At 40.3% G+C, this 13,372-nt stretch overlaps 1 protein-coding gene across 1 annotated transcript in view; it reads left to right on the top strand.

Annotated features, from left to right (window-relative positions):
• The window catches only part of NOX3 (NADPH oxidase 3), a 58,071-nt gene extending 49,501 nt beyond the window's left edge, over nucleotides 1-8,570 (top strand). Inside the window, exon 13 of the mRNA XM_053592671.1 lies at nucleotides 8,444-8,570. Coding sequence (XP_053448646.1) covers nucleotides 8,444-8,570 — 127 coding nt within the window. The remainder of the gene's footprint in view (nucleotides 1-8,443) is intronic.
• Nucleotides 8,571-13,372: the final 4,802 nt, after the last annotated feature.

Raw genomic sequence — 13,372 nt, 5'->3', positions numbered from 1 at the left:
ACCATGAGAGGAGGTGCCTGACAGGTGTGAGGCATCAGGAGTTCTGTTTTTGCCAAGTTTAGTTCCATCTATATGGACGTGGAGAGAGGGCAGAGGAGCAGAAGAGGCTCAGGGGAGGAGTTCAGCCAGAGGTGTCAGCGCATGAACTGTGCTCAGAGACCTGAGAATGGATGGGATGTTTCAGGGAGCAGACACTGATCACCCAGAGATCCGTGAACAACTGTGCTTGGAGGGTGGGGAAATGGACTCTCTGTGAGTCCATCATGGGTCAATGATACTTTTGACCCATACCTACCTTACTAATCATGCCGCCTAGACCTCCTGTACTCTGCTGTTTTTCCATCCAGTTTACTGGATTTGACCCAGTTAGAGAAGATGCAGATCACTTGGGTATCGCCAACCCCCCTCCCCCCAGACGTCCCACCGTCTTGTCGCCTCTTCCCTGTGCCCTTGTGTTTCTGCCCCATGGGCTTCCCTCCAAGAAGGAGTGCTTCGTTAGGCTTCTCTAGTTTCTTAGTGGTTTTGCTGCTCCATAGGATCCTCCCCTGGCAAATATTATTCACGTTCTGTTCAATTTGGCTACTCCTTCTTACATTTTTTCCTGATATTCTCCTTGTGCTGGGACCATGCCACCTTCTTCTCAACTGTCATTGACTTTGTTGGGCCTCCCTGGGAAGCCACTTGAAGGAGCTTTAGTGGGGAGAGAGGTGCAGAAGGAGTGGCCAGGAACTGCCCAAGGTTCATAGCCATCCAGTCCATCCCACCCTTCCAGGGGAAATCATTCTCACCCAAACTTCCCTGAGTCCTGCGAGACCCCCGCAGCTCTGTTTGCACCATGCCCAGCAGCCAAGAAGCCTCAGCCTGGGGAGAGGCAGTTTGAGGGAGTGCTTGTGAGAATCACTGCTGGCCTTCAATCAGCCTGAGAGCAAAAGATTTCCAGTAAGAAAGCCCAAGGAAATCTTCACTGTGGACGTCAGGGTTAGGGAAGGAAGGGTGTAGACAGTTTCACACCTTACCATCTGGCTTTCTCCCTATGGAGCTCAACTGCAGAGTCCCCAGGAGAGCTGCCGACCTAGGTGGCATGATCTTAGAGTCACTCCAGGCACCTCCCTGATGGCCACTCGTTCCATTTTGCCTTTTGCCTTGACTCTTGTTGATGCTTGGCCTGGAACCCAGCCCTGGCACTTTCCCTTCTCCCCACATGTGTGCTTCCGACTCACCGTGGCTTCCAGAGCCTCAGGATCCAGTTCCTCTGTGCTGCTACTGAGCACTCAGCACTGGCTCCCAGGCCCCCCACGCTTCTCAGCCTTGAGAGTCACCATCATCAACCCCTACCCTTCCCATTCTTGTCCAGAGCAGAGAAGGGATAATTTCATCTATGGTTTTCTTTTAAAAAAAGATCATAGGCAGAAACTAACAAAATATTACCAGCTCATTTGTGACAGTCAGGTTGTTTTGTTGCTATTTTCTCCTTTGGGGAGAAATGATAAATGTTTTATGCTTAGTTTTCAATCATCACCAGATAAATTTTCTCACTTTACGGGCTTTTGACATGGACACATATATCTTGGTTTTAAGTTCTTCTAGGTAGTCCCCATTGTTTATTAGGATTGTCCCTTATTGACACCTCACATTGTATTTGTTTATTTCTGTTACATGTGAAGTCTGCTGCCCAGTGGGGAAGGCCTTTCAAAACAAACCATTTAATTATCTCCCTTCGTGTGGAAAGGTATGAGCCAGAAACACAGAGTGTCAAGAGACCAAGGGTAAAACTGGGCTTGCCCAGACTCTGCCCAGAAAATTAGGTTCCACAGGGCTGAGAAGCGAGCCTGTCCAATTTTTTTGCAGAGAGTGAGGAGTGGAAAACAGTTTTAAGGCAGAAAAGCTATGTCATGATCACTTTTCCTATTGCCCTTGCAATGAGTGTGTTCGGTCCTTCTCAGGAGACATGATCAAAGTTAAGTACATAAATGTACTTCATGGCCAATTGCATTTCTTTGTCACAGTATCTATGCAAACTCTCTCCCCCGATGGATGACTTCACGTCCTCCCAAATAGAAGAGGCCCCAAAGTTAGGGTGTCATTGAATCAAACCTCTACAAGCATATTTCCCAGCCCAGAATTTTTAAAATATAATACTTACAATAGCCTTAGACTCTAGAAGTTGGTTAATTATTATATAGTGTCAACCGTCAATGTCACTAATATGTGTATTGGACATAGGTAGACAAAGTTCAATTATCATTTTATCCCTGGAATGCCAGACCCTTAGGAGGAGACAAGCCACTAGCAAAAAGCTTAGTACCACCCTTTCGAAAGACTTTTAAAATGACCTCCTTGAAATAATTTTGTTTCTGCTGTGTAAAAGAAGATTTATGTTTAATGAAGCTTTTAATGAAGAAATCTCGGAAAGAGAATGCCAATAAAATCTAATTTTTAAGCAAGAAAATCTAATACTGAGAAGTATTTCAATATCCTGGCCTTTGTCCAGATATAAATGAAACATACAATCCAATTACTGTTCTGCACAAAGGACAAAGTAACATTAATTTTCCTCAAGATGGTTATTAAAGAGATAAACAGTATGTTTTCCCCTTATTATGTCAAGGATATGTTTGTTCCCAAGCCTGCTTGGCTACTCTGACAAGACTGTTCTGTCATTAGCTCATATCTTTTGGCAAAGATGAGTCTGAAGGAATTGGTGGATTGTTAGTGGCCTCAGAAAAGCTTCTTTGTTCTGGAGGGTCTTTGAAGTCGGCTCTCAACCATTTCTATTCAGCCTCACAAAGCCAAGATGCTTAGGACTTAACTCTTTTAAAAACATTTACCTGTTGGCTCAAAGCTGGAGTTTGTTCTTGTTCTAAGAAGGAGTTAAATCAAAAGAATAAAGTGGAGGGGGCAAAAATATTTTTTATAGAACATGAAAAACAGCACCAAAAATAAAGCTTGAAGGGAAGCAGATCAAAGAGAGTAGCTCGAGCTATAAAGGAACCGGAAAATTGCAGAAATAATAGTAATAGAGAAACAAATTGATGGGCATCAAAATGAATGCAAATAAGGAAAGGGAAAGAAAAATTAAATATACATCAAAGACAGAAAGTAGAAAAATAGGAAAGTGTACTCTATTGTTTTTATTTGTAATTAATGTTGGTAATTGTATTAGCTATGTTACACAAACAAGTACTGTTTTAAAAGACAATCAACAAATAATAAGTGGGTGTATTAAAAAACAAGTCTTTTATTGATAGGCTCACACATGCATGCGTGTGGCAATTGTATATTTCTCCCTTTAGACAAACACAGAAAAGTACCCTAAACACAAAAACAATGGAAAGCATTCTCCCAATTAAAATACAGTAGGCTAATTAAGCACATGCATTGATAGCTATGTCTTACTAGTCTCTAGAAGTGTGCCTTTTACAAAAATGGAAACTATATTTCATTTGTAAACATTCTCAATATGTTCCCAAGCTTTGGACAAATGTTCATAAAATCAGGGAATCATTTCCAAGAAGGTAGACAGAATGAAAATAAATATATCTTTGTCACATTTAGCTGCTTTTTAGATAAACACATATACTCAACCTTCTGAATTTGAGCCTCAGTTGTTTTTAATTAACTGAATAAAATGATTTTCCTCAGGGCTTCAATTTTTGATCTTACAATTCAGAGAATAGTTGTCGTTTGCTACTTTTGACTTATCTTCTAACTTCACCGTCCTTTGCAGGTAATTATGTAATTCATTACCACAAAATCTTTAAAAGTTTTGGCCATTTTTCTTTTTTTGTAACTTCAGTAGAAGTGTTTCTTTTTTCTTGAAGGAAAAAATAAAGAATAGAAGAACACTACCATTTGTTAGAACAGTTCAGCCCAACCCAACCAAGAAGAAAGGTGTCAACTTACCATATGACTGGGGGCTTCTAATCCATATTGCATGGTGTATTTTAGACCACCCATTGTTTTCAGAAATGTGAAAATACCTTTATACTAAATCGAGTAAATGTGTCCATCTGGAACCACATTTGCTTGTGTGCACACCCTTCAATTCTCATTTGTACGTGCATATGTGCAAAATGTTTTTAAATGATATTTTTAAGAAATTAGCATTCTGATTATAGCACACAGGGTCCTTAATCTAACAGGATATCCTAAACATTCATTATAGGACTAAAATGTTCAGAATATTCAAAGAAATAGACTTAAATGGAAATACAACACATGATAAATTATAGCTTCATGAGAAAAACTAAGCCACCATAAACTTATGATGGGGGTATTGTCAGCATATTTAAATAACTCCTTCCCACAAAAGGGCAACCAGCTCTCTGGTTATAATGAAATGAAGATTCAAGGAAAATTACTGGAATTATCCCATTTGTGGTAGGGAGTATTAGGGTGACGGGTGAATAAAGGGTGGATTTATCATTACTCCGCAAAGTTTCTTTGATGGTATTATGTAAAATTTTATGACTTATAGAAAAATATTAGGTTATTTATATATGAAGGTGTATATGTTTTAGTGTTTTATTAGGGGGGAGAGAAGACAGGGTTGGCAAAAATGGCTCTACTGGGATCTGATGCTACAAGTCAACTGCATTTTTTCTGCCTATTTGACTATAATCCTCTCAAGGGCAGCAACATTATCCCCACGCCTCAGAGCCTAGCACGATGCCAGTAGGAACAGGTGGGAGGCCCAGGGGAAGGATAAGGAAACTGGGCAGGAGTCCTAACAGCATGGCTCCGGCCATCAAAGAAAATGGAACTGGTGGAAAGTGGGCAGGAAGAGAGTCACAACAGTGAGCTTTGCTAGGGACATCTGCAGCTTGTGAGGCATAAATGAGTAATCGGGAGGCAGAGAAAAGCAATGTCGTCGGCTGCTACAAATTAACTGGGAGACGGGTTAAAAAAAAAAAAAAAAAAAGAACAGCTGACCAGCACAATTATGATCTGCACTTACGAAAAAAAAAGAAGGTATTGTACAAAATATAATTATGTGATGAATAATTTGGAGGCATTTCTAATGAAAAACACTCACTACAAAGGATTAGCCAGGAGTTGTGTCCATTGTCAGACAGAGTTTGTAGCGCTCCTCCACTTCCTTCTAAGCCTCCATAAATCCACGAGAAGCTTCTGTTTATCGATTTTATTTGCAGAATGCACTCGGGGTATAAAGTAATTTGATTTTTTTTTAAATGGGGTTTAGGGTCTGCCCCTACAGGGTTGTAACTTACCGAGCATAAAAGCCAACACATAAAAACAAACATACAATTTAAAGAGAGAAGGGCTCAGGGCGGCAGAACCTGGGAATTCAGCGAGGCGGTGGGATTACTCCCGGGCGCACCCCCATGCCCATATATCTGCTGGGCTGCAATCTCCTGGTGGGTGATATTTGGGTTGCCTTTCATGCATGGCATCACCGAACTGTTTTTGAAAAATGCACCAACCCCACAGAGGAGAGCACAATAGTTATTTAGCAAACATGGAGAGGGAAAGGAGGATTTTCTTTACTGTTTATCAGAGCTAAAAATAATGCTGTGAAGGTTAGCCATCTTAGCAGCTTGTGTAAAATTTGTCCTTTTCTCATCAAAGTCCAGACTGATCAATGCCATTAGCATTGTCCCTGCTTCAGCTCCCCACGCAGGCGGGAGCTCCGTAGCTTGCAGGCTGTAAACTGGAGAACAGCACTTTGCCTTTTTGTACTTCTTTTGCAGAGAACCTTTTTTTTTTTTTTTAATTCTAAACAATCGTGGGTAATTAATTTTGTAGAAGAATTTTTTTTTCTTTACCAACCCCATTAGGGTTCTGTTGCACTTGTCCGTTGTCTCATAAAAGAAGAAGAAAAAAAGAGAGAGAGAAACCAACAAGCTGCTGCATCTGTGCCTTCCCCACTTTGTGTGGGTTCCCCTCAGCTCTGTGACTCACAGTCTGCATTTGTGACAAGAAATCTCTGTACTTGGGATCATAGATGCCAGGGAGGGTAAGCAAAGCAAGCCAAAGAATGCTGTACGTGAGGGCCAGTGATGCTCAGAGAGCCAGTGAAGGGCTAACCTTTCTGCCTTCGCTGAAGGTAGATGATAAATGGCCTCTGTGAGATTTTTTTGGTGATCTCATAACCATGACAATCATGGACCCTCAGTACAGAAAAGTGTGGACTTGGCTGATGCAAGTGTAATAGCCACAACTTCAAAGGAGGCAGGGGAGCTGCGAGCTGCTGGGACACCAGTACACCTGGCAACCAGCAATCAGAATCCTTTGAAATGGAGTCTTAAAGGGAGAGCATCAAAGAGCACCGTCAGGTTCTGCAAACAGTTACTGTGGCTGCAAACGAAAGGGCAGTCTTAGCCTGTTGGGAATGGGCCAGTGGGCAATCTCTTTGGTGACATCTACTCTAACGGAAAAATATCACCACCCATAACAGCATCTTTGAAATAGATGCAAGGGTACCTCTGGGCCTCAGACACAAAACAAAGTGGTGACTCCTCACCGGAAAGGGTCTTACCTGGCCCCATCTATCATTCAAAACGTTTTCAGTCCGGGCTCAAAAATCACAGTGCTGATCCTGGTGAGTCTACAGTCACCTCGGGGTTAGCACCTCACACCTCAGCTTCTGTTCAGCTTTGTGGGGCAGGCAGACACCAGCATGCATAATACAGGGCAGTAACGTAAGATGAGGGGACCTGGGGGCTCACGAGCGCCACACACAGTGCCAAAAGCTGCACTCACGATGTCTGGTCTAACCCTCCAGAGACTCTAGGGGGCAGGTACTGTGATTCTCCCCGCTGTATAGATGAGGATCCAGGGGCTGTGAGAAGGTAATCAACATGCCTAAAATCACCCAACACCAATGTGCCCGAACCAAGAGAATTGTAACCCCATTGCCTTTTGTCTCCATAAGCACCTAGAAATCGCTTCATGAAGTCATCAACTCGTAACTTTCAGTGGAAAATATTTTTCTGAAAAAGTGCTTCCTTGAATTTATCTGTGGGAGTATCTTTGAGAGTAATACTTAAATATTTTGAACATATTACCATTTATAAATTAAGAAATGAAGTTCCTTTGAATCAGAGTTTGGAATGGGATCAAACCCTTCATTTCTACTATGGATGCCACTGTCCTAGGACACACAATTAAAATGTAGCCATGACATAGGGCAGAGGATAGGTTAACTCGTGTTAACAGACACAGGTATGCTGGGAAGAACTAGGCTATATACACGTAGGCAGTTCCCAACCAAAGCCAGGTCTGAAGAAACAGACGCGGCACAGTGGGCTGGTCCAGTGGTCTGAAAAATTTCTCTAACCCAGGGTTTCTCAACACGTGGCCCACGGAACCACATGTGGGGTCCTTGCTAACCATGCATTCATTGGATTTGACCCTAGGACACTAGCAATCTGCTTAGATGATTTCAGGCACAGGGAAGTTTGAGAACTTTCAATCCAGACTAGAGTAACTAATTCAGCTTATTCCAGAGACTAGAAAAAATGCTATAAGGACTAGTAATATTCAAGACAAGAGAAAAAAGATATGTTCTCTGTAAGTCTCTACAGAGACTGAGACGTCGCACCTTCCAGATACAATCGGAACCCCTGCACCAACACCGTGTTTATATGTAAACAGAGTCACAAGGGATTTGAGCATCCCGGGGACAGTCACTCTATGCAAAAAAAAAATCTCTTCAGCACAGTTTCTGGAATGTCATGATGAGTGATGTCAACATTTGGGGAACTACATTTTCAGCAATGTCCTTTTCCTTTCCAGCTCTTCCTTCTGACCTTCTTTGAAAATTAAAGTAATTCCAACAGGAGCAATTAATTGAGTTGCTATTACTTTAGAATAAATTTCATTGTCTGTAAAAAAGGCAGGGTTGAACAGGATATTAGTAATAACTAACCCTTTTAATCCTTTATGAACACATCACCTCATCTTGCTTTCCAAGGAGCACACAAGGTGGCTGTGGTCGACACCTGCAGAGGTTGAGGTCAGGCACCTTCCCCAAGACCTCGCAGATGGTAATCAGCACAGCCATTCATTTATTTACTCAACAAGCATGTATTCTTGAGTGCCTACTTTATCCAGGCACTGTTCCAAGTGCTGGGATAAAATAGATCAGGTTCCTGCTCCCAGGGAGCTGCCAGTATCATCACAGATCCAAGAGGGCACCTGACTAAAAATCTAGACACCAACAGAACCCCCGCAACAGGACTGGCCCCTTCCAGCCTCAACCTTCCTGGCTCCAGCTATGTGATTCAGGGCATAATGGGACTCTGGAAGCCCGGGAGAGAGCATGACTCTGAAAGTACAGAAGGGGAACGAGTGTAAGAAAAAGGATGTGGATGCAGAAAAACAGATTAATCCCACAACCGCAACTGCTTCACTAATTTGGTGATTGCCTTGGCCTCTGGCTGGCCTGGCCCAGGTGACACTGTCCCCCTTCTCCCCGCAGCAGCAGTATTGGCATGTTCTTCTGCGGACCCAAAGCTCTCTCAAGAACACTCCAAAGGATGTGCCGCTTATATTCCTCAGCAGACCCCAGGGGCGTTCACTTCTATTACAATGAGGAAAGCTTCTAGAGTTTGCAGGTAAAATCCATGCGTCATCCAGGTTGGGTTGGGAAATGTTTCCCATAAAGGGCCCAGTGGTAATCATTTCAGGCTTCGTAGACCATACCGTCTCCATCAGTCCTAGCTACTCTGGAGGCTGAGGCAAGAGAATGAATGAATAAGCCTTAAGAATGAATAAGAAGATGGAACTCTTAAGCCCAAGAGTTTGAGGTTGCTGTAAGCTGTGATGCCATAGCACTCTACCCAGAGCGACATAGTGAGACTCTGTCTCAAAAAAAAAAAAAAAAAAAAGTCATTCTTAGCTCATCGGCCATCTGAAAAGAAGGGGTGGGCTGGATTTGCCCTACAGGACATGGCTTACTGACCCCAGACACGGATCATCTTTTCTGAACTTGTTCTCAGGCCTCACATTCCACCCAACGTGGACACTCACACTGAGTCTCGACCAGAAGACTCCTTCAGAACTCACTTCACATTTTCATTACCCTGATGGCAGAGATACCTGCCTTCTATCCAAATCTGATCTTTTCTGCCCTTGTTGATCCACTATAGATATAAACCAGAAAATTAGCAATAGCATCTTTCACAAAAATCCTCTATAAACCTGAAAATGATAATGAAACCACCCCTTATCTCTGCCTTTCCGAAACAGTACTGAATTGTTGACCTTTTGACCTAGGAGATATATTTAAGCCCTTCAATCATTCTTGTTGCTCTTTTCAAATTCACCTCCATTTCTTCCCGTTCTTTTAAAATGCGTAGACTGCAATTAGACGCAGTTTTCTCATGGAAGCATGGCTAATACTGAGTAGAAGGGATTTTTTAAAATCTTACACTCCACGTCTGCCTTTCTCTCTCTCTTCCTTTCTTTCCTTCCATCTTCTTATTTATTCACTCCTTCCCTCCTTTCTTCCATATTTCTTTCTTACTCTTTTAACAATTACTTTTGATTACTACCACATTTTGGTCTATGGTCATCTTCGACACTTACACCCCGACTCAACTTCTACCCCACAAAGTAACGAAATTTTTTTGTTTGTTTCAAATTCCCATTGAGTCCATTCTTTCCATATCATGCACAGTATTCCTCGCATCTTGAAGTTTTCTCTACGATAGTGGTTAATTTGGGGGGAATTTTTATTTCTAATATTTTGAAGTTTAGCCCCAGATACCAACACTGGTATGTAACTTAGTATTATCTACAGATTTAATTAGTGATATCTTTAATTTTTGGTCTAGGTTTTCAATCAAGTTATTGACCCTGAAGAACTCCACCAGGAATTCCTGTGACTGCCTGTTAACATGAGCACCCAGTTGGGAATGGGGCAATGATAACTTAGCACGGAGAATAGTGTACCCTACCGTGCTTTTCTTAGCTTATAAATAACATGGCATGTGCAACAGAACAAAAACATTGACTGAAATTAAAATACAGCATATTTTTCGAATGCTTCTTATCTTTGTGGACTGTCATTATGCCATAAAAGAGAATGAAATAGGTCTGACATGATGTGTTTTTACAAAGTGAGGTAGCCTCTTTCAAGTATTTCTATAAGCATTTCTTTTACTTTATCCTCAAATATTGATGCTAATTCTATGATTCTTATGATATTAATGTTGATTCTGTAAGTTAGCTGTATGCCCTGATGTCTCAACAGTGACTTTTACTAACTCTGCACTGGGTATTTCTTAGAGTCTTTAAGTATTATTGCTTGATGCATGTAATTCAAACTCTACTAATTTTAATAGACCCAATGTTTCTATGTAATTATTTCTCCCATTTATGTTTGATTCAGTCTTTACAACTAGAAATTTATGCAGTCAAATTTAATCTTTACCTTAGCAGGAAAATTAAATGCATTAATTCTTTTTTTCTCTTGGTCCTATTTAATTACACTGTATTACTTTTTTCCTCTGCCTATTTGAAAATAAAATGTACTTTTTGGTCATCTAATTTTGTCCAGTAAATTAGAATTTGCCTGTCCTTAAACATAAATTTTGACATTTGACTTTCTTTAACCTCTGGGGATGCTGTTTGCACCTTCTTTCTTGCTTTGACCTTTATGCTACTTCCCAACATACTATATAAAATCTAACCCATCCAGATAGGAAAAAATGTTTAAAAATCAGTAAATTCCTTTAATGCAGCAATAACCAAATGGAAAATGTGGATTTTTTAAAAAACAGGAAATAGTCTATTGAAAATAGAAATAAAAATGTAGCAAACCTATACATTCATTTAGCAAGAATTATGCAATATAATTTGACAAATGGACAAACATTTGCAAACATCATTCTTTAAAATGAATAGAAGTAGCCTGTTCCTATATAGGAATGTTGTATATTACTAAAGATATCAATTTGCTGCAAATTAAGAGTTAAATAAAATTCCAATCAAATTTTAAATTCCCTTTAAATTTTTTGAAAGGGTAGATATTCCAAATTTTCTCTAAGAGAATATATGAGAAAGAAAGATGCAAAAAGAACATGACAAAGAAAAGAAACAAAGGGAAGAAGAAAAGAGAGAAGGAGAAAAAAGAAAAGAACGGTAAGAAAAGGAAAGGCGCTTGTAATCCTAGCATTCTGGGAGACTGAGGGAGAGGCGTCTGAGGCTGCAGAGAGCTTTGAGGACACACTGTAGTCCAGCCTGCATGACAGAGCAAGACTCTTTCTCAAAATAAAAGGGAAAGAAGGGGAAGTTCCATATCCAGAATCATCCTCTGTCATGAAGTAGCCACAAAGAGAAAGGCAAATTACCTACAAATGAACAACAGTCAGTCTGACAGCTGCCTTCTCCAGAGTATCCACAGAGAAGAGATGATAATAAAACAGCATCTTCAGAGTGTGGAGGGAATATAACTATCACTTGAGAATTTTGTCCTCAGTGAAATTATTATTCAAAAGTGAAGGCAAAATATAGATATCTCCAAACAAAAGAAAACTGAAATTTATCTTCCTCACTGAAATAACTATAAAAGGATATATTTAAAGAAGGAGGAATGTCAATTAATGGCTTGTAATAAGCAGTGATGAACGAAGACTGACAAACATTTTGTCTAAATCTCTGAGCATTCACTATCAAAGAAAATGAATGATTATTTCAGGAGATTTTTTGGGTCAGTAAAACTAAAATACTGAACAACAATAATATGAAAAGATGGGAGAATTAACTGGAATTAAGGTATTCCAACATCCATAGGATTGTTCAGGAGGATGAAAGAAATGTTGAATAAATGCAGCCTTTGTTAAATTCTGTAAGTAAATTAAGAGGGATAACCTTGAATAAATTCATTGCTCACCACCATTCCTTTTAACATAATTTCTCTATTCTTGAGTTTTTATTGAGCCTAAGCTACTAAATTGTTCGATTGTCAAGCAATATGTTTTAAGAAGGGCTCCTCATGCTCTGTTCCCTGATTTTATTCATATTTGAGAATGTCTGCCTATTGCTTTTTTACTCAACTGGTATTTGGCTGAATGTAGTTTTCTGGAGCGTATTTCCTTCCTCTCAGAACTTTGAAGACTCTAGTGCTTTATAAACATTGCCATGGCCAAGTCTGAGGCCAACTTTATTCTCTCCCATTTGTAAGTAAAGTACTTCTTTTTTGCCTGGATAATTCCTTGTTGTGTACCCATATAATTCCTTGTTGTGTACCCATTAGTACGGTTAATTTTAGAACTTTTTTTTTCATTTTAAAAAGAAAATTCATATCCATTTCTTCTCACCACCCCGTGCCTAGTCTATCACTAACCTACTTTTTGTCTCCAAGAATTTGCCCGTTCTGGGTATTTCCTATAAATGAAATCCTACAGTATATGGTCTTATGTTTCTGGCTTTTTTCATTCGGTATGTTTTCAAGATTCAACTCCGTTGCAGCACTTCATTCCTTTATTGTTGTCAAACAGTATTGCACTGTGTGGGTATGCTACATTTTATTCATTCGTTCATAGTTCGATCAACATTGAGCTGTTTCCAGTTGGGGACCATTATGAATAATGCTAAACATTCACATACATGTTTTTGTGTAGACCATGTTTTCTCTCCTAAAGTATGATTGTAGCCTGAGTATTTCATGTCTTATCACCTTTTCTGTAGCCTGAGAGATCAGCAGCTGGGATAGAAAGCTGTGCAAGAGAGGAGGGAAGCTGGGCTTGCGCGGCATGTAGACTGCACTAGATTCCCGAGGTCTGTCTTCCAAGGTTTCATGGATTGTCCTGTATCTTAGTTCACTTCAACTGATTGGGTCAGGAAGGGAGTATATACTGAAAATACCTCCAGGCTCTGAGCCCTTCTCCTAATTAAGTGAGACACTTGGATTCTCCTCATCCAATAGAGAAAGTCAGGTCCTTTGACTTCCTTCCTTATTCATCCTTATCTTCTCAACAGAAGAAGGACATATCTTCATGTCTTACTGGCCATGATTCCCCACACTCCTGGCATGAACACAGCCCTCCTCACCTGGCTAAGCGGCCCCTCCGTCCTCGGAAAGCAGATGTTCTCCTGGCTGAGCATGTTTTTATCTCTGCAGGCAAGCTCACTACCGTATAATCTAACACGTCTTCTTGTAGACCTAACAGCTATTTTCTTCATGCTAGATTTTTCCTCTTCTCTTTTTCTTTTCTTCAATTCTTAAATTGTCCACTCTATTAATTTTCGTAAGAGTATCTGCAACCCTCTAAATTGCTCTCTGCCAACTCTTTCCCTCAGATTAAACAGAAGAAGAGCTGCTTTAAGAATTCTTTATCAATTCCTTCACATTATTATAAAAATTCCTAATTGGTCTTAAAAACAATAGGTCAATAATGATCTA

Source organism: Nycticebus coucang, chromosome 5, assembly GCF_027406575.1.
Source record: "Nycticebus coucang isolate mNycCou1 chromosome 5, mNycCou1.pri, whole genome shotgun sequence".
In the NCBI taxonomy this organism is placed as follows: Eukaryota; Metazoa; Chordata; class Mammalia; order Primates; family Lorisidae; genus Nycticebus; species Nycticebus coucang.
Note: the sequence above shows the minus strand (reverse complement) of the source record. Positions and strands in the feature narration are given on the sequence as shown.